This window comes from Ochotona curzoniae, unplaced genomic scaffold, assembly GCF_017591425.1.
Source record: "Ochotona curzoniae isolate NIBS_2020 unplaced genomic scaffold, NIBS_Ocur_1.0 contig_66, whole genome shotgun sequence".
Taxonomy (NCBI): domain Eukaryota; kingdom Metazoa; phylum Chordata; class Mammalia; order Lagomorpha; family Ochotonidae; genus Ochotona; species Ochotona curzoniae.
Window position 1 is genome coordinate 3239969 of NW_024466512.1, and position 21352 is coordinate 3261320.

General features: G+C 49.3%; 2 protein-coding genes across 3 annotated transcripts in view; one reads left to right on the forward strand and one right to left on the reverse strand.

Annotated features, from left to right (window-relative positions):
* Positions 1-14657, forward strand: part of INSYN2A (inhibitory synaptic factor 2A) — a 32481-nt gene extending 17824 nt beyond the window's left edge. Inside the window, exons 2-3 of the mRNA XM_040991938.1 lie at positions 2492-2563; positions 14474-14657. Of these exons, the coding sequence (XP_040847872.1) occupies positions 2492-2563; positions 14474-14657 (256 nt within the window). The remainder of the gene's footprint in view (positions 1-2491; positions 2564-14473) is intronic.
* DOCK1 (dedicator of cytokinesis 1) overlaps positions 1-21352 on the reverse strand; it is a 410700-nt gene that overhangs the window by 230406 nt on the left and 158942 nt on the right. The window lies entirely within an intron of this gene.

Here is a 21352-nt window from a genome sequence, read left to right on the forward strand (position 1 = left end):
CCCGCCTTTCTCCTTGTACTTGGAGATGCCTCCTCCATAGCAAGAAAAACACCGAGCACTTAGGAGCCACTTACTAACCATTTGCGTACTGACATAATGGGAGAAATGTGTGCTTCTTACAAGGTGATTAGAACAGTCTTTTCAGCAAGGGTGTTAGAAAGGCAATTTCTGGCTGAAGAACTCCAAGGTCCTGGAAGAGAGTCCTCTTGTGAATTTCATGTGCCCGAAGCCTTTGTGCTGTCATAGCTAGATCTGCTCACACTCCAAAGCTGCCAGTTAAACACAATGTGGAGCCCAAAGCAGCAGCACAGTGACACAGAGCACTGAAGCCTGGGGTCTAAGAATAATGAGATCCTGGCCTGACGTGGGACTGTCTCCTCTGTGAAATGAGCACCGCATAATTAATTGGAAGGCTCAAGGCTCTGAAGCAAGTGAGGCCCTTGAAAACTCTGGGTGGGTGGGTGGGGGCCTTGATGAAGCGTGACAGAGATTTGTCCTGCAGTCTATGAGCTTTCAGAATGTGAACACTGATCCAGACAGTGGATCAGCATTACCCCTGAGTATGACTGCTTTGAGAAGCCTATGGTTTGACCAGCTGAGCCAAGTGCGCACAGGTGATCAGTCTCTCCTAACCGTGGTTGGGGCCTCCCAGCACAATACGGTAACAGAGGGCAGTTAATCCACATCATACCCCAACACCTTACGAACAGTCAGTGTGGAATACGCCGCGGCTGGGAGTCAGCCTCAAAGAGCACACCAATTTCCTTGTACAAAATGGCATGCTCCAAATGAGCCTGGGGCCCAGCTTAAGTAGAATGGGGCCAGATGGAGCAGGCACTGTGACTATATAAGGCCTAGAAGAACAGTGCAGGTTCATGTCAGGATACACAAGAAGCCTGCACTGGAAAACCTTGCAACCAGGTGGCAGAGTCCCAGGGAACAGCATGGGAGAGGTACACATTAAAGGGTGAGGGAACAAACCAGCATGTCTGAGGAGAAACAAGCAAAGGTACAAGGCACACACAAGCTACTCATGCCCCAATTGCTCGCGCCCACACACACAAAGCCAAGGGAGAAGCAAAAGAGGAAATCCAGACAACCCAAGGTGCCCAATGGAGAATGTGACAACAGAAAATGGCAACACAAATGCAGACTATATTAGGACTATAACGCTGGTTTAAATGCAATGAATCGGAGGAACCCGGGGCACAACACGGTCATGAGCTTAACACAAGGACCACACAGAACTTGAAGATCTTATGGAAGTTCCCCAAAGCACAATGAGAGGACCTTAGCATTGAGTAGACAGTCCCATGTTTATGCAATAAAATAAATAAATAAATAAAGCAAACAACAACAACAACAAAAAGCCATTTTCAATTTGAAATCCATGATGCAAAACAACAGAAGTTTACACAGTGAAGGTGATAAAAATATTGACTGGTAATGTTGACAGAAGACTTTCTGTGCAAGCTATTACTCCAGGGCCTGTCTCCAGATACGCACCGTGTCTAAAGCTTTCCTCCTACTGCAAATTCAACAGATTGTGATGGTTTCATTTGTCCCTGGATGCAAAAGGGTTTTCAAGAAAAACTAGGCCTTCAAAATCTCTGAGGCAAAGGCCGCCCACACCTGCTGTGACTGAAGGCAGAGCTACTCAGGGCAAGTCAAGCCCAGTCACCCCTCCCCACCCCCCCACATCAACAACACGCCCAAAGTGCTCCAAGGTAAAGTTTACAGGCAGAGTTAGCAAGCCACAAGCACACACACAGAAGCCAGACTCTGAGATGATAGCAGGGCAAGCACAGCACAGGCCACAGCAATAGCAGGGAGAGGCTCAACGTGGGGTTCTCGGGCTTTGGTCTGAACAGCTTGGAAAGTGAATCTTGGGATTTGCAGAGCCAGAGGACAAGTCATTTCCTGTATGTGTCAGTTTTTGTTGTCTGAAGAAAGAACATTTATTCTGAGACAGACTTTGAATTTCACACACATTCCATGTGTCAAAAATGTTAGTATTATCGCTGTGACTGCTTTTCAAAGCATTTAAAAATGTAAAACCCATTCTTGGCTTGCTAGACAAAGCCAGGCAGGCATCAGACTCAACTGCAGAAACGGGCAGCAGCAGGACAAAAGCAAGTCATCAAGTCAACTTCTACAGCTGCTTCTCCCTCAAAATTCCTTTACAACACCATCAATATGAAGCTGCACCAAAACATCCCCAACTCCCCATGCTTCTAACAAAATCAGATTATGTACTTGATCTGCTAGCTTATGTTCACACTCTAAATTTCATTTAAACATCATCTCAGCTGCAGACACTGCGACCCTGTGTCCAACAGAGGCAGACATGGGAGCCAGTGGGGAAACACACATGCATCACTTTCCATGACCATCACAAGCTTGGCCTGGGAAAGCTGTCTGATGTCGAGGCGGCTGCTCTGCCAGCGACCCCAGCCACGGCTTGTAATGCTGCACTCTTCTTATCTTGTAGGCTCTCCTATCGGACGGGGCAAGACACAGCCAACTGTGACACGTGCAGGAACAGTGCCTGCATTATCTACAGGTACGACCACGTTCTCTCTTCCCACGTCTTTATTTCGAGTGACAAATGACGTTTATACACAAATGCCAGAGCCACGGGGGCCATGCTGGGATGACTCCATCCGATCATAATGCTAAGTCACCTCCAGGTCGGCCACACCCTAGGTCTCCCAGAGCGGGATGAGGGTGGGCGCATCTCAGTGGCTTCAGGAACTGCTCTCAGCTTGATGGCTTGCTCCCTTGGACACGACAGCCGTGAGCACAGTACAGCATATTTCAGATACTATAGATCAGAACCTGAGGCCTCCCCAGGAGTGCAGGAATGCAGCCCGGCCCCTGGAAAGAGCCGCCGGTGCACTCCCAATGTCCCACTTCCTGCCCTGGACGGAGGGCTGGATGTGGCACTCACCTCCGGTGGGGCAGGACCCCTCATACCACCCTCACACTGAACTTCCTGTGCCTCCATCAGAGACATCAACAAGGCTAGGGCAGACACAGAGGCTGTCGGCAGGTAGCAGAGAGCAAGGGTTTACAGAAGTGTTCAGAGGGGTTGCCCCCCATTTTTTTGGCTTTTGAAAATGCTATGTTTACAAACTGGGTTTGTGAGCAAAGACAGATGACCAAATTTCCGTTGCTCTAAAAAATACAACTGAAAAATAATTTTAGTGGTCCACCAATTTAGAAGGAAACTCATAACTGAATTGTTATGTAATCTAAAAATGAATTTCACCTATCTGCAAAGCCCCTTTGGATGACCTCTGCAATAGACAGACATAGTGTGGGAAGGACAGCTCATGGCTACACGACCTTTGCCCACTCAGGTTTGTCTGCCTAGAGAGGCCCAGGTCTGTCCATGCATGTCTCCGAGACACACAGACACTCCCTGAGAGCACCAGGTGGGTCACCTGGGGACCTTGTCTGAGAGCAGCAGAACAAACAGGCCACAACGCACATGAGCCCTCAGCCAGTGGTCATTTTGCCTCCCACGGGACATTTGGCCAAGTCTGGAGGGAGATACTTGCTCCGGCACAGTGGGGAGTCATGGTGGTTTCTGGTAGAAAAAAGCTGGCTGTGCTGGTGGCATCTTGTGCTGCACAGGCCAGGCCTCGCCCGCAGTCCAGAAAACCCAAACGTCGAGGGGGCTGCAGAGGAGCGGGCTGCCTGCCTGGAGCCAGCAACACAGCACAGTCCTGGGAAAGGCCTACAGATGCTGCAAAGGGGCAGGTCAGGAGACGGGACTAGCATGGGGACCACTCACTGTCCTTGGCTGCTCCTATGAGGAGGTAAGAAGCCAGCTCCAGGTGAGCTGTTTAAGAATTCCTCCAAGCTGGCTTAGAGCAATCTCCATATGACATTTCTATTGTGAAAGACAATTTTGAAACCCCAGTGAAGAGATATAACCCTGACTTCGAAGAAGCCTTCGGCAGCATCCGATAATTACAAAAAGACAGAATGATTGCATATTCCCGGACACATCAGCAGCTCTGTGACTCTGGGAGCCAAAGCTCACCCGGTGCTTTAATGCAACAAGACAGAAGTGAGCAAAGATTTCTAGAGAAGGTTCAGAGAATGAGCTTGTTCCGCCTAAACCTATTTAACATTTTGTGGGTGATTGAAAAAAGAATTTATTAGGACACTGTCCAACGTAACTGAAATAATTTAAATAAATTTGGCTCTAAATCCAGAAGCGACTTACATAAAAAGTAATGTTAAAAGTGATTTAACAAGTCTAGGAAGGACAGGGATTTGTCTTCTCGTGAATTAGCCTGGAGTGGTTACTTTATTGAATTGGCTCAACTCACACTGCTTGAATGCCAATATGTCAACGACTGGCAGGCTATTCAAGAGAACCGAGAATGCCCCAGCACCCTAGCAAGCTGTCCATGGTTAGGAACACTCAGTCATGGAACTGTGGGACTAGGGTCTTTTTTGGCTGTCCCACTTGCAGGGTCCTGCCCACTGCAGGCATAATCAAGGGTGGGCTGCCCTGGGGTTTTGCATACTGACCCTCTGCTAGCACATCCACCAGCCCTAGCTAAGGCGGGAAGCCTGCAGAGTAGGGGTGCGAGAGATGAAGTTCCTGGGATCTGCCCATGGGGAAGTACTGTCAACCCACTCCTTTCAGAATGGAAGCCCATATCTCTCAGAGGTGTGCTGCTAACAGAAGTGACTCTGGCTCAGCAGGCAAGTGGCAGAACATCCTACAAAGTAACATTAGAGTTGGGCTCGGCTGACCCACGAAATCACCCCACTCTGCTACCAAGACAGCATACACAGGGCAGAGGGAGTTGACTCATCTCCTAATTCAGCTTATTAGAGAAGTAGCAGTCACTACCGGGCAGGAGTTGCTTGAAGTCATTTAGGAGGCTAGAAGAGTGAAAGTTCACTTAGCATCAATTAACTGAGAACTCAGTCCCTGTGGAAAACATAAAAAATATGATTTGAATGTAAACATTTTAATTGGAATCATATACATCCAAATCTAGCATTAATGTGACTTAGAGTCAGACCAATCCACTGAGATGAGGCCTAGATATTTTCTGAGAATGTGGGCTAGAATTCCCATTAGAATTCCAAATTATCCACCATGAACTTCAAAACCTTCAAAGTAGAGCAAGGTCTTGTGATGGAATCTCACTTCAGTGTTGCCCTGGTCTGACCTACCTTTTCCATGCTCAGCATTTGGTAGCAGCTTACCAAAGCCTTCAGTGTAATCCAGTAACAATTCTGTTGCCTGGCTGCTTTGCTCCACATTCAGATCATTCAACCATCAAGAATGAGTGCAGGTGGCATAAACAAAACCAGAAACCAGGCCAATGTCTGACTTGCATGCAGCTCCAGAAGTAAGGGTAGACTCCCAGCCCTTGTGTCCATGTGGACACCACGTGTATGTCATGCAGGGGGAGGGCGTATCAAAGTCATCAGTTTAGGGATCTTCTGGAATCTGATCCAAGAAACAAACACCATGACACAGGAATGGCTCTCAGGAGACTTGGCTCTGACCACCCGAGGACTGAGATGCTGAAACAACCAGTGTGGGAAAGGCTCCCTGATTCCAAAAGTAAAAACAAGAGGACCAGATAGGGATGGGAGGAGCTGTCAACTTCCCAGCTTCTGCCCAGTCCCATGATTCAAACCTCAAAAGTCAAAAGCCTTTTGAGAACAGAGGTCTCTTTGATAGGAACCCATGAGTCCCAGGTCAGGAGGAGTCACCCGTCTGTGTTAGCCAAGAGCAGCGCGCAGGGCACCGCACAGCACCTCAGAAGTGTGGACTCCAAGGACGCTGCCGGGCACTTCCAAATGTCAAAGGCTTTGTTGATTCAAGTCCACTTCTCATCGTCCCCAAGGACACTTGCCAACAAGCCCGCATTCTTCAACCCTGCATGTGACTCTGTTGGCTGAAGGGTATGGCTATGTTGAAGGTTACAGTCCTGTGGCCAGTGCAAAGCCTGTCGCTGGCACCGGGGTCCCTGGCTACAAGGACCTGCGGTCTAGAAATGAGGAATTCTGCTTTGAGTAAAACCATCCACACCACACTTCCCCATGCTCCCTGTGGGATGCCTGAAGTACACTGAGATTTAGTTAATATTGTTTGAAAATAGGGAATCTTAGCACGCACATGGCTGTCACTGTCCCAGGAGCTGCAGAATAGGAAAGGTTATGACAGCTGCCAGGGTCCAGTGTTGCAATTTGTTACGCACGCTCTCTGGCAGACACAGAGCTCTGAAGGCCAATGAATTTGACCCTGCCTGTCTTGCATTTAAACATCACTCTTCACACACAAGCCAATTACCTCTGGGAACAGGCTAAGAGTTCCCATGTTTTCTACAACACTTGGGCCAGGGAGATGAAAAGGTGGCCATGTTCAAGACCAGGCTGGCTGCAGTTCCATCAGCAAGGCCCGGTAAAAAAATGCGTACCTTTGCCATGAGTGGCAACACATATTTCTTGATAAAAAATAATTCTGTCATGGAAATATACAGGACTTGGAAAAAAACATCAAAAGGACAAAAGGTCTTGATGCAATTTTGGGAACAAGGCTGCCTGTATCAGAAGCGAGAGGCTGCAGGCACCAGGAGTCGGGGCCCATGCTGTCTCCAGGCAGGGTGGCTATAAGGGATTGCAAGGTCTCCCCAACTCTGAAATCTCACAAGCATGATGGTTACATGAAGAGGGGAGTGGATGCAAACGTGCGGAGGACGTAGGGCAGTCTTCCACTCAGCAGAGCTGAATTAAGACCTCTTTGGCAGACAAACAGATGCCCTGCTCACTAATCCACTGACAAACAGGTAGTAAAGGTGCTACTTTCATTTATTTATTTTTTGACAACTGGCCATTTTGATCTGGTTGATAGAATCCCATTTTTTCCACCAAGATGGCATCCCCACGATCGTGATCTGGGCCAATGTGATCGTCTGATTAAAAGACTATCTCTGCAGGAGAAAGATTGAGAGAGAATCAAGTTTCAAGTTTTCTTTAATAATGCTCTTCTGGCTTTCCGTCCATATTCCTGTAAAAATATGCTGTAATCACTGCAGGGCATGTTTTCAGGATAAATTACTAATGGAAGCTCTGCTCCTAAGCAGGCAAAAGCTTTGTATCAATTCTACCCTAGTGGACCCATTATCAGACTCATCTGATGAGTCACCATTTCATGATTCACCTGGGGCTCAGATCTTATTTGAGAAGCAACAACTGACCTGGTGGGCAAACCCACCATGGTCCTCTCTTCCTGAAATGGTTAAGCAGTGGCGTAAGACGGCCACAGAGGGCCTCAATTCTAATTGGTACAGCTTTACGAAAAGAGCTTGAGCCAACCTCAGCGCACAGGCTTTGGGGGCTGAAGACAAGATACGACAGTTAATGATAACACTGACTCATTAATTATACAGTTTCACTTTCAGAATCTAAAATCTTGTGAACTGCTACAGTTTCCATCATTATTCCCAAGATCAGAATGTTTGCCTCCTCCGGGAGGACACTGTCCCCGCCTTTTGCTTATCTGTGTGCCAAGGCCTCTGCAGTGTGGCCCCAAGCAGCAGAGCGATCCAGCAGTGGGGCAGTGTGGACTGGACTCTGCCTGTCCCTCAGTTCACAGCATCGTAGCAGGAGGCAGGCAAGAAACACAGACACTCGCTTTTCTCTGTCAGACTACTGCCTTTTGATTGGACTTATGATGGCCTCATGTTGGTGCCGACCAAATGCCCAGTCGTCTCCATTTTGCCTTCCATGCAATGGCTTTTCCCACACAGGCTCTGGACCAGGCCATGGGAAGTGGGGAAGAATCTGACTCTAAAGACACCTGCACCCTTGCCACAAGACCCTGTATTTAGGGGACAAATCCATGAAGCGAGGGCACCTCTACACTGAACATGTGCACCCAACCCAGAGACACGGATACACAGACAGCTGAGGACAAGGAAGCTGGGATGTTTTATCAGCAGACTGAAAGCCTGCAGCATCATGGGGGAGGGAAGCGTATGTGTTCTCAGGACACTCCCCTCACTCCTCAAGGCTGGTGAGGGAGAACTAGAAAGAAACAGGAGGAGGAGCCAGGGGCCTGAGGATGCAGGGACACCTGCCTCCCAGGAGCACAGTCCTCAGGAGGAGCCAAGGCCCCTGAGGATGCAGGGACACCCGTCACCCAGGAACACAGTCTCCAGGAGGAGGAGTCAGGGGTCCTGAGGATGCAGGGACACCCATCACCCAGGAACACAGTCATTAGTGGTGTTGGGAAAAGTTCCAATACATGGCAGTCTCTGGTTGCTTCTCACACAGGGAGCTCCTAAATTAGGCAAGTTGTTCCCCAAAGTGACTGGGGGATGCCAGGAAGATGTGCTAACCTTAGGAGAGCAAGTGAGGAAGGCAGAGAAGTTAGGAGCTGCGCAGGCTCTAAGCATCACCAGCAAGAGCAGACAAGGAAAAGCTGTAAAGAACTGCAGACAGAGATGTGCACGGAGAGAGAATTCAGTGGTTGCAGGCACTCGGCAGAACTGGAGTGAGCTGGGGCAGTGCTCAGTCCAGGCCAGTGACAGAGCTGGACGCCTCCTGACTAATGAAGTGTCACTGCTGAGGGATCTAGTGCCGTTTGCACATAGAGGTGCCTCTCCAGTCTCTGCCATTCGTGGAAAGAAGGCGCGCTTCCCAAGGCTGCACCTGTCACCACCCCGTGTACAGCCTGAGCTGCCAAACAGCACGAACCGACGCAGGGGAAACGAGCCTGTGCCTCAGACGGAGTGCTGGGCTCTGAGTGCTGATGCAGAGGGACGGCTGGGAGGTAGGCGTCGGAAGGGAAGCCCTGGACAATACGCTACCTAGTTATGCAGGCGTAAGGAGATACAGTTTTTTAATAAACTAAATTGGAACCCAGCATGAAAGAATGATTTTGACTTCAAAATGCTCCTCGAAAATTCCCAGAGCTAATAATCCAAATTTGTTTCTATTCTCTTCAAATTCTAAAAAAAAAAAAGAAAATATTATTTCATGTCCCCCGATGTGTAAGACATATGATTTAGTCATTCTAGTAGCAGCCTGCTTGCCTAGCGTGGGTGAGATGAGAGCTGGTTACTCACTGCAGCAGGTTACTGCTAAAGCAATCAAGGGTGAATTACACTGATAACCCCAAGCTCTGGTCAAAGTTCAGGCAGCATCAGTCTCGGCACAGTGAGCAAGCTGGCTTGCCGGTTTCATGGGGACAGGTAAGTATGCCACCTTTAGGGGCTATGGACAGGACTCAGTATTGCTGCAAGTCCTGGAATTAGTAATAGGAAAGCTCATGGGGGATCCCCCACCCCATGATAAGAGTCTGGGGGCGTGGGATCTACCTGGCACACGCAGTCATCCTGAAAGAACCCGTACCTCTGTAAGATACCCTGGAAGCACCCAGGAAACAGGGGTTTGGGCAATCACCAGGGACAACAAGAAACACGCACAGGCGGCCAGGGGTTCTCTGTGTGCTTGAGAAGAGCCCTTGCCCACCTCAGCAGAGCAGGATCTCCTAGGGAGGGCAGCAGGAAGGACTTCTAGAAGGTAGAGATAAAGGCTGGCAGCTCAGTGTGCCCGGGCACTTACCCCCTGAGCTCCAGCACTAAGACACTGGAAAGCCACTGGCCTCTCGGGACAGAAGAGTGTCCACTTCCAAATGAGCAGGGCTGGCAGGCAAGCCACTGGACATGGTTGTGGCCAAGCGCCCTCAAGCCGTCCGGCATGCAGCCCACATGGGCACCGCACCGAGGGTAGCACCACTCAGCTGTTCATGGGACTACAGGTGTATACAGATAGGAAACAGCTCTGTGGGCAGGCCACGGCATGCCATGGTCACTCATCTCCGAGGATGCTGAGAGGGTGGGATGTGCCTGGTGATTCGGCGACGATCATTAGTCCGTCACTGGTCACTTCCCTTCCTCCTGGAAGGGTGGTTAGGGCAGAGGCTATAAAATTCAGACATTTGGTGGTATAGTTAAACAGGAAGCCAAAACGAGGGTCCCTGATCCCCAAGTGCTCTGGATTGAAGCACTCAGACAGGGCCTGGACACCCCAGGAGGAGCTACGGGTCCCACAATGTGCTGGGAAGGACACGGTCCACCCCGTCTGCAGCTCAGGCTTCTAACTAGTCACACAGCTCTCATTAGCATGCCTGATCAGTCATTGACTGCTGATACTTCAAATGCTACATTGATTGGGTACCTAGTATGTGCAACAGTGGTGAGGGAAGGACACAGTTTCTAGTGTTAAAAAGCTAGTGATAACAGATTATCAACATTCCGAAAGATGAGAAGGGAACCCATGGATGTAACACAGGGACATGATCCATGCAGCACAGTTCTCAGTTATAACTGCAGAATGACTCAACAGAATAAACTTTCAGGATCCACTGATGACTCCAGGCACGCACTGAGCCCAGCATGGTTAAATGCACCACGGACACGGCCCCTACCTCCCTGAATTCAGAAACCTGAGAAGAACAGATGCCATCCAATGTGCACCAGCCTGACGCCATGGCAGCCGTGAGCCCTGGTGTCCCTGAGAGGTGGGAGAGGGGGGTCCAGGTGGGGAACAAGGGCCAGAAGGAGAGCCGTAAGAGTGCTGGGTTGTCTGTCTTGTCCATACCCCAGCAGACCAGGCCTCTCTCTGCCACTCCCAGCACAGTATGCTCCTGTAAATGACACACAGATGACGACACAGCACCATGCACTGGTGAGATGGGCTGGGTTATAAACCGACACTTAACCTTGACACTCAGGAACTAGAAATCTGATAGCTGCTTGTCCCCCACAAAGAGCAGGGAGCATGACATGCAAACCCTGGGCTGGTGTAGCCCAGACACGGGTGCATCACCTGTCACTGGGCAGGAAGACCAGGAGGTCACAGGCCTTCCCAAGATACGACAAGGTCACGAGCCTGGCTCTCCCACCTGCCTGTTTGGCTGCAGCACAAGCTTCAGGACCAGTCCCAGCATCACGAGGCAGGCACAGGCTTGCCACCTTTGACTGCGTTCAGAGCCTAAGTCACATGAACAACAGGCCGTGCCTCAGCTAAGGCACAGGCTCTCATCAGACAGACGGGGAGCCCCTTGGCAAAAAACCCAGGACAGCCAGATCATCTCTCACTGCAGACCTGTGCCAAAAGGCAAGTGGTGAATACAGGCGAAGGGGGCAACACTGTGCGCACCTCTGGACACATTCTAGAATCAGTTGGCTTCTAAGGCCTCCACTGGCAGCAGTCAAAGCAACAAAGTTGCAATGCTGCCTACCAGGAGCTCTCCTTTCTGTGCCCAGCAGGGGTCAGCCTGTGGGAGGAGCAAGATGACATTTGACCAAAGCAGAGCAGAGCAGGGTGGCTGAACCTAAAGCCAAGGCAAGCCCTGTTCCCATGCATTCCTTCTGAAAAGCCGGTAGGTCAACAGCCACGGGGCAGGCAGCCTCTGTGCCAGGCACTAGTTGTGGCACCTGCATCGACAAAGATGGAGGTAAATCCACGGCACCCTAAGAGCTTTCATAGTGCAGAGAGGGAAACAAGATGGTTGCTGGGCCCTGCCAAGAAGGGAGGCGCGGTTGTGGCCCTGTGGATGGTGGGGCCAGGGTGGACGCTTCAGGTGGGGGACAAGTAACCAGCTAAGGAAGGTGGTAAGGAACAAGTCTGTCACCACTGGTGGCACCCGGGACATGCCCCACTGTCTGCAGACACAAGGCTGTCACTCAGATGGCAGTATACCTGTCCCATGCATGGTGACAACTCACTGTTGGTTTGTGGGACAAGAGGCTACTGAGCACGGACCCCATCCCTGAAGATCCACCAGCAGCTCTGGTCCAACTCCTTCTGCTCACATGTAAAGTAAGTGTTACTCTCTTCAACCCATGCAGCCATCATAACCAAAGGGACCCTCGCTGTGTGTCAGCCAGAGCTGGCCAGGCTGTCACCTCTCACGACATTCCATCCTCTGCAGCCAGCTGCCTGCGTCACACGCATCCCAGAGACTTGGTGAATATGACCCTGCTACTTCCCAAAGAGAAAATGCCCCAAGAGACAGTGCAGAATGGCTTACATGATCCCTGCATCAGCCCCTGAGCAGGTGCACCGTGAGTCACAGTGGCCAACGGGGGAGGGCCTGGGGTGTGGCTCCTGGCTGCCTCAGTGGCCTGAAGGAGGTCACACTGGGTCACACCTCCCTCTACTAGAAAGCCCACACTGGGTCACAGCTGCTCACTGCAGCGGATGGAAGAGTCACCCCGATAGATAAAGTCGAGTCATTTAGTTAACAAGGACTCAGATTAGATTACTCTGTGATTACATGCTTCTGCGGTGTGATAAATTGGTTAATAACAGGATTCCCAATGTAGCTGCTTAATGGGAATTCAATAATTACAGGTACCCAGAATTGAAGTGGTAGCCTAGGAAATGCACTGGCCCTCCCACATTCATAACTTGAAACCTAGGAAGCCAGACGTGAAGTGGAAGGCAGGATGGCCCCTGACACGCCACATCTATGGGCTTAGCAGAACATCAACTGCTTCCCTTGGTAGGCCTAAGATGAACTCGATAGCAGTGCCTTTCTAAGGTGGTGCTTGTTCCCATTACAGAATGAGTGAGCTAAAGAAAGCAAAAAGAACAAGGCACAACCATATTTGAACTGCCTGGTGCAGTTTGCAGAGTGTTTGCCTCGCTTTTGGGGCCGTGAGGGCAAGGGGCCCCAGCTGGATGGGCTGCAGTGATTGTCCTGGAACTATAGACGACAGACCCCGAGGGGACAAGGAGCCTCACAGCCACCCCCACACCGACAACCAAGGCTTAATATGCACATACTCAGGGCAGGACTTTCTGTCACTGTCCTGAGCAAGGACGGGACCTCCACAATCCCACGTGGATTAGAAGACGCACCATCCTGAGGTTTTATTTTTTGTGCTGTAATCTGAGCCAGGACTCAAAGAGGCCTTCCAGGGGGTAGAGAATCACTCCTGTCTGGGGCGAGGAGTAGTTAGCTGTAATCTTCTCTGACATTTCCCCCCTAATTTTTGGAGTAATATAATGGTCTGTGACAATAAGAAGAATGGAACAGCAGTTTTGAGACATAAATCGGTCCATTAGATGGATCTTGAACTTGCCTTTAGAACTCAAGATAAGACAGCTTTGCTGTTCTGTCTTTCTGAAATGTCAAAATTTGGCTAGGATTAATGGTTCTCTAAATCAATAGGATTTCATGTTTATAAATGGTTTGCGGTTCCACTGCTATAAAATGTTACGAGCTCACGCAGTCCAGTCACCGTGGAGCCTACACCAAGCTCTGCTGACATTTATCCAAGACTCCAGGCCCCAGAACCATTCTGGAGGCCCCAGGGCCGTCCCAGAGGCCTGGCCCTCGGTGCTGGGGAGGGCACGGCCGAGATGAGGGAGGCCCAGCTCCCCAGAGAACCAACACAGGAACCCAGCATCTTCTTCCTAATGCCCCCGGAACTGGCCAGGGGTCCTGTTCAAAGCCACAGGGAAAACGGGGAACTCGAGGCAGCTGACAGCATCCTTCAGAGGGACCTGAGAAATCACATGCAATGTGAAAACATCTTTAATGCCATGCTTCTCACCGTTATTCACCTGTGGCCAATGTCTTTCCAAGCAGCCCTGTGTTTAATGCTGTGACTTCCATGGCACAATCACAATTTTGTGTTGTTTCGCCTGCACGCTGTGTCTCCTTTCTGAAAACTGTCTTGGGTAGAGCAGAGCCTCATTCTAGGGTGCTGAGGTAAGCAATCGCAGGACATCGGGGCTCTTGGAAGCTTTCCGAGTAGCTAAGATTTTGTGAGGAAAAGCTTTGCAAGGCCCAAGGTCATTTCATTTCCCCAGTGGCTCCAGGCGGGATAACAGGTTCGTCCGCTCTAAGAGCCTGGGAGCTGGGCAGGCAGGTGCCTGGTACACTTGGCCCGGAAGACCCTTGCCTACTCCAGACCTCAGTGCCTAGTCCCATCATGGACAAGACACCAGGTGATCCCCCATCCCTGTGCACTCATGCGGTCAGGCTGCTGGCAGTGGTCCTCTCCCCTCGCCTCACTTTCTCCAAATGCAGGAGGAAAGCAGGAGATTGGAGGCAGCTGTCTCATCCACTTTCCCCGATTCCTCAAGCCAGTGGTCCACATTGGTATACATCCCTCTCAACTATGTAAACATCATCAAAAATAAGATTAATTTATTCATAAAGAAGCCAGGCGACTCTGGTTTCCCCATTAATGAGTATGTGATCTCCTTGCCTGCGAAGCAAGGCAGGGATGCTCCGAGGGAAATGAGCCCCTCTGTGGTGTCTCAGTGACACAGCGCACAGCGCGGTGCAGCTCCCAGAGCCTGGGAAGATCATGACCTTGGCCAGGTAGTGAACGGTGCCTGCCCTAGAGGGGTCGTTCTGTGCGGAAGGCCAAGCACTAAATCCTGTCCTCCTCTGTCGTTGTAGCGTGGAGCTGGACTTTAAGCAGCAGGAAGACAAGCTGCAGCCAGTGCTGAGGAAACTCCATCCCATTGAGGAAACTCAGGTCGCACCCTCGCCTTATTCTCAGGAGACTTCCTCCTCGACTCCCAAGCAAAAATCCAAACCTGAATCCAAAAAGCACGGTAGATGGAAACTCTGGTTCCTTTAGGACTCGTGTGGGTGCAGGCCCCGGGCGGCGCAGAACCCGCTGCAGCGGGCAGTCCTTTCCGGAGACCCGCTGGATGGAGCACGCCGGGGTGCCGACTCGGCGCAATCCGCTTCTCGCCCTGCGTACCAAAAAAGCCTTTGTACCCACAGATCACCCGCAGCGGTGAGGTGTGCTGCGACCCACCTCGCCGGCTGCTGGCCACTGCTCACTCGTGTGGGACACCAAGTCAGAAACGGAACTGACACAGTCCGATGTGACCAAGAAGACTTCTCTTTCCCTGTCCCCCGACCTGCAAGCACCACTTCATCAACCTGTGCTACGCAGGTGTTACTCTACACACAGCTGAAACCCATAGTTATTTTCAAGCCTTTATTATTTATTTTTAAAAAGAAAATAACAAGAAAACGCAAGCCTTATGTTTGCAAAGGACCTCATTTTTACGTTTCATTTTGCAAATAAGCAGGGGACGAGTGCAATTTGCAGCACATCAAATTCCGGAGAAAGCACAATTTTTTCCAATGGTCGGAGACCATGAATAATCTCTCAAACGTGTCTGTATATCTGCCTTCACGTGCTGTAACGCTAAGCCAAGCGGTCACCGCTCCGTGTCACACCCTGCCAGCCCCCTCTTCATCTGGAGCCCTCCCACGTGTCTACTGCTCATTGTCCGAATGGCCAGCAGCTGGGGTCCCAAAGTCAGGATCTGCCTTTTATCACTGCAAGTCGACAGGGTCTGAGCTATGGGACACAAAGCTTTCTCATATTTCATTTTTTAATCCTTTGGTACCCCAAAGGCTAATGATAAATCCTGGCAAGAATTGAGAGACACACGGAGATCCACACTGGATGACAATGAGATCACCACCATGGTCCCAGGTGCCTGCAGGTGCAGGAGAGTGTCCCGGTGGCAGCATCCTCGGAGACCTTGGTGGCCCTGTGAGTGTGGCCACACATCCCAGAGTCTGTTACGTGTCGTGACATCCGTACAAGGCCCAGCCATCTCAAAGAGAAACAGCCTGTCTCATTTAGCTGCTAACCAATGGACAAACTTAATGTCACTCACATTTAACCTACTAGTAAGTTGTACTACAGGACAAACGTAGAGGAAAGCTGTGACTCAGATGTTTCTAGATCTTTTTTAAATCAACAGTATAACGCTTAAGAGTTCTCTCTTGATTACGTGTATACACACACATCACAATGGAAATCTTAGTTCCTTTATTTTTTCACTCATTTCTTTGCATCTTTGCAAGTATCTTTTTATATAAATCAAAATCCCTTAGTCTAGTAATGACTTTGTCAGTGTTTTTGCTTTTTCACAGAAGGATGTAGGGATCTTATGTTGCCCCCTTTTTTTTTTTTTGGTACAACTTAAATTTTGAAGTCTGGAAACATGAGAAAATCTTGTCTCCAAGTTTCTGTGCGGCAGGTTCCTGTGTAACTGAGCGCGGACAAACACACGCCATGCATTAATGCCAACACCAGTAACCTTGGTGAGAGGAACTCGACCTGCCGTCTGCAGATGGCAGCTAATTCCTACCAGGCGTTTTCTTCCTAACAACAGCAAATCTATTTTCGTTCTAAGCGTGTGGGCTTTACAAGGCCCAGTGATCAGTAATTAGATGAAGACGCGAACAAAGTGAAACCTACTGAGCAAAGACTCCTTGGGGACTGCTCCAACAATACTACAGATATATGTTTTCTTTTGAAATTCTCTTTCTCTCTCTCTCTCTCTCTCTCTCTCTCTCTGTCTCTCTCTCTCACACACACACACGCACACACACACATCTTTTGCAGAAACAATATAAAGGTTAGGTCCCCATGTCCCAGAGTTGAGGCATGTCAGAAGAATGACAGTGGTTCTGTGCAGAAGGAAGCAACAATTTCATGTAGACTAAAAACCTAAAAACGCATCTCATGTTTTCTTACAGTTTTTTACTGAAGCTACAAAAAAAAAATATGTTTGTCACAGTTATCTCTCCTTATGTTTTAGAAAAATAGCAATGATCTTGGCGAACAGACATGAGTGTATTCGCAGCTTTCTAATTAGTTCTACAAATCTGTCTAAATAAGAGGACTTCCTAGTACACAAAATCATGTCACAGTTCCAGACCCATCTAGGATGAAACTAAATTACCATTTTCAGTGTTAAAAAAAAAATCCTTGAAGATAAACCAAACCGTCCTTAAAAACAGAAAAATCTCTTCAAAATCGAAAAGAAATATTTTTGAAATCATGTCACAGTTTAATTGCAATGTGTCATTAATAATAATAGATGGCGATCCTTCTCCTGGAAGGATTTAAGTAAAACTCTGATAACCCAAGACAAAACGTAGTGTTCCCTTTATGTAGATGTGCTCATGGCATTACGTATAGAGATTAAATTATTATACTTGTCATTAAGTTCTTTAACAATTTTTAAATAAAACATCAAAGATAATATTTTGTGTCGCTACTGCACTTCTTTTATGGCCTCATAGTTTGGGAAAGTAAAAAGAATTCAAGAAAATGATGATGCAGGAAGAATGGTCTGGAAGGAGTATCATCCCATTGTGAGAAGCGATGACCACTAACTGGCCCAGGCCTGCCCACTGGGCAGCCTGGCCTAGGGGCCGGGAGAGGGGCAGCACCGAAACGCTGTCCACCCAGGAACTGGGCCTGGTCTTCAGCTGTCAGGCAGAAGGCGCCCTGGGCATCACGTGGGCTCACTCACCTCCGCCCCACGACTGCCGTGGCCAATCATCTGACAAGGGGCAACTGGTCCCTAGTTCACCTCCACCCCAGGGGATGGGCCGCCTCCTCCCTCTCTTCTCCTGCTCCTGAGCAGACCAGGCCTGGCGCACTGCCCAGTGACCACAGGTGATCCAGGGGACACCTCTCCTGGACAGTCTGGAGGAGGTCACCTCCCCCTCCCGGTATCTATAACAAGATAGTTCACTCACATGGAAGTGGCCACGAGGACCCCATGTGGACATGAGGACCCCTGCTACCAGGTCACATTCATGATGCAGAGGCAGAAGGGAGGGCCTGCCTCATCACCCTAGAGGCATGCAGCTCACCTCCAAGGAGTAGGGGGCCCAGGGCCTCAGGATCTGCTCCTGGCTCCTCAGACCCCACCCAGAGACCCCAACTCGGGCAAATCTGGGGGGGGGGAAATCAAGATGTGGGTGAGCCTCCGAGCGCAGGCAGGAGACGAGCACTAACCCTAACCCTAACCCTAACCCTACGGCCCCAAGCCTCCTCCAAGGCTGCTGAGTGTCTCTGTATTGGAGCTGTGAGCATGGCATCATTGTCAGTGCACAGCATCAGGCTGCCAGACCCCAACGCACAAATTATGACAAGGAGGGTGCCTTGCAGCACTGGCTTCCTTGATCGGCCACCCAGGATCCTCACAACCAAGATAACACGGCTATTCCTTGGAGCCGAGAAGACACAGCTCCAAGGTCAAATGCTTTGAGCAAGAACAAGAACTCAGCCATCAACGTTTCCCTCCTTTGCCACATAGCAGGTCAGAGTGACAAACCCGAATCCTTGACTGCATGTGTATCAGCAAGTACAGCTGGACCTGGTTAGTAATCAAGCCAGGTTCGCTGGCACAGCATTCCCCAAAGCCCACACTGGCCCCACTGACACCTGGAAAAGCCATCACTCCCACTGGCAGCAGAGGTGAAGCGTGCCGTCCATTCAGAGAGCCCAGGTAGACAGCTGGATGATGCCAAGATGAGCAACAACACTGATGGGTGAATTAGCATATCCTAATCATGTGGTACTCTGCAGTGTGCCCTCCGCCAGATGACAAGGTCACGGGAAAGCGGCCGATTACCTTTTAAGTAGCTCAGTAATTAACTTCTGACATCTTTACAGCTTGGTATGAACATGCAAGAATTACAGAGTGGAGATATTCCGAGCAATGACATGACTTTTATTTCCCTGATAATCAATCCAAGGTTAGTGCCTGGTGTTGAAAATCACATTAGGGCCACCGGAACACAGCAGGCAGTGAAAACTACTGCTTCGTCACCAAACAGAAATGAATGGTGGACGTTACCTCCGGCTATGTTCACAGGGTGTCAAAAGGATCTTCTTAGCTAACAATAAAGAGGAATTTTAGGATTTTTATACATAAAGACCATATACTCTCTATAAGAATCACAATGCACTTTTTTTCTCTGCTACGATGGACATGTGAAGGCTGCAGTGTCGAGAGGCAGAACCACACTTCAGCACCTTTAGTGTACAGAGCTCAGCGGGAATCCTGAAGGTAGACAATCCAGAGTCTTGGTGAAAAGGTGCTTTTCATTGAGAAACCAGTCCTTACACACCATGTTCCAGTTGCAAAAGCATGTCAGGCTCAGCATAAGCACAGGGGTGTCGTCAAAGCACACACCCCACCACCAACACGGCTATGACAAGGAGATGCCCCCATCCCACCTGTGACCCAAGCTGGAGCTCAGAGCAGAGACCACACCACTCCCAGTACATCCTCAGCGAGCCAGGATGCTCCATCGACACAGGAGTTACGGGCTGGTGCACAGAGCAGACCACACCACTCCCAGTACATCCTCAGCGAGCCAGGATGCTCCATGGACACATAGGGCAGTCTCCACCCAGACTCATGGCTAAGCTTCTGAGAACTTTGCAAAGGCACCTTCTCCTGGGAGAAGCCCACATTCGCATTTCAGTGAATCAGTAGTTTCCCATCTTCTAGTGTGCATCCAGGCCACAGAAAAATCTGTACTAATCTTTCTCCCTCAATCACAGTATTCAGAAACCCATTAACAGAAGCAAATCTGACCATCTGAATGAAGGAATGCCAGCTAACACAGGCAAAGCAGGAGCACGCGTGAGAATGCATCATGTCATTGGCTCCCATCCCAGGTTGGGTTCAAGTATTCGCTTCAGCAGAGTCAAGTGCTTCTATGCAGATCCCCAGTCACTAGCCTGATGGTTGGTCAGCCACCTACACACCAGAGACCCGGCCAACTAATCAAGCCGTGGACGAGGACAAGGGAGGCAGCCTAAGGACTGTGATCCAGAAAGATTTTCCAAAGGGAGAGGAAAGGAAAATCAGACAGCTAAAAAGTAAGTACGTTTTCTATCTGATTATTCCACAGAAGCACACTGCCCTGGAGTAGGAATGAGATGACCTTGAATTCCCATGCCATCACACCCACAAAACTGTCGGTTCAGCTTCCGTTCTCTGCATCCAAGTGACTGACCATCCAACACGGGCCAAGCAGTACTTTATTATAGTACGTAATGTATAAAACTTAAGACCCTGTGGCACATTTTTATCTTGAACAAGAGATACAGTCCAATTGCCTTTTTAAATACAATGAATTCAAACAATAATACATAGCTATCTGAAAAAAAAAAAAACTTTTACTAAATACCACAGATACAGATAAAGGAAAAAGTCCACCACTGTATACCACAGCTCATTCACTTATGACCAAAGTCCCATAATCGTCCATTTCATCAGTATACTGGCCTGGGAGGAATCAGACCACAGCCAAGAGTCCCAGTTACTCTCAATGTTCCAACAGGAACACGTCACATTTCCAGTATGATTGCTCATAACAGAATAAATCATTAAACAGAGGGTATCTATTACAACCCATTTCCACTGTATACTTAAATTTTTTAAGATGATTCATAGTTGTACATTTTCCAGTACATTTAACAACATTGAGTAAAAGCAAGACTGCAATCTCTAGGATATAATGAAACGGTACAGAGAACCCAAAACAAACCTTATTTCTTTTTGAACACCTGATCGAGATTTTTTTTCTCATTTATTCATTTACCAAAAATAAAAAAAAAGAGCAATACAGACTCCACACACATGCGCACATGCATACACACACACACACGCACTGTGGTAATTGGGTAGGGGATCTTCCCCCTGTTGGCTCACTCCCCAGATGGCTGCCATGACCCAGGTTGAGCAAGGCCAGGAATGTGGAACTTGTGCCGGGTATCCACAGGGCAGTGAGAGCCCAAGTGCTGGGGCACAACAGCAGGGATTTGGACCGGAAGCAGAAGGCCCAAGACTTGACCTGGCCTTCCAATCTGAAATGCCAGGATTGCAAACAGTGGCAGCTTAACACATTGGGCTACAATGCCAATCCCTGTCAGGAGTATTTCTGCCCCAACCTTCTAATCTCAATTCACAGGGCAACAATCACGACACTGAAAGGCCACTACACAGATCGACACTGGATGCAGATGGGGAGGGCAAAGCTATGCCTAGCCTCCAGGGCTTCATTTCCAGCTCACGAAGGACACTCACAGTTGGTTGTCGCCTGAGAGAGCCTGCCAAGAAACTCATTTGAAATGGCAAACGCCCTTCTTGAAAACATCTTGATGCTGTCATCGCTCATTAAATAATTACAGCTTATTCAGAATACTTCTGGAGAATTCTTCCATGACAGCTTGATTTTACAAAAGAAATTCAAAGGAGTCTTTAGGTACTTTTTATAGATACTGAATGTGTGAGAAGAGGGAGGCATCTACAGAAGGCATCAGTCCCGTCCCTGCTCCGGAGACGTCTCGCAGAGTCCACGCTGCTGCCTCCATCCCCCAACGATGGAGCTTGGCGACCATCAGACAGTCAGCCCGAGGGTGGGCCCTCAGGGCTACAGCCCCTTCTCCAAGCACATAAAAGTTCATTTTCAGGAAAGTCGCACGCACAC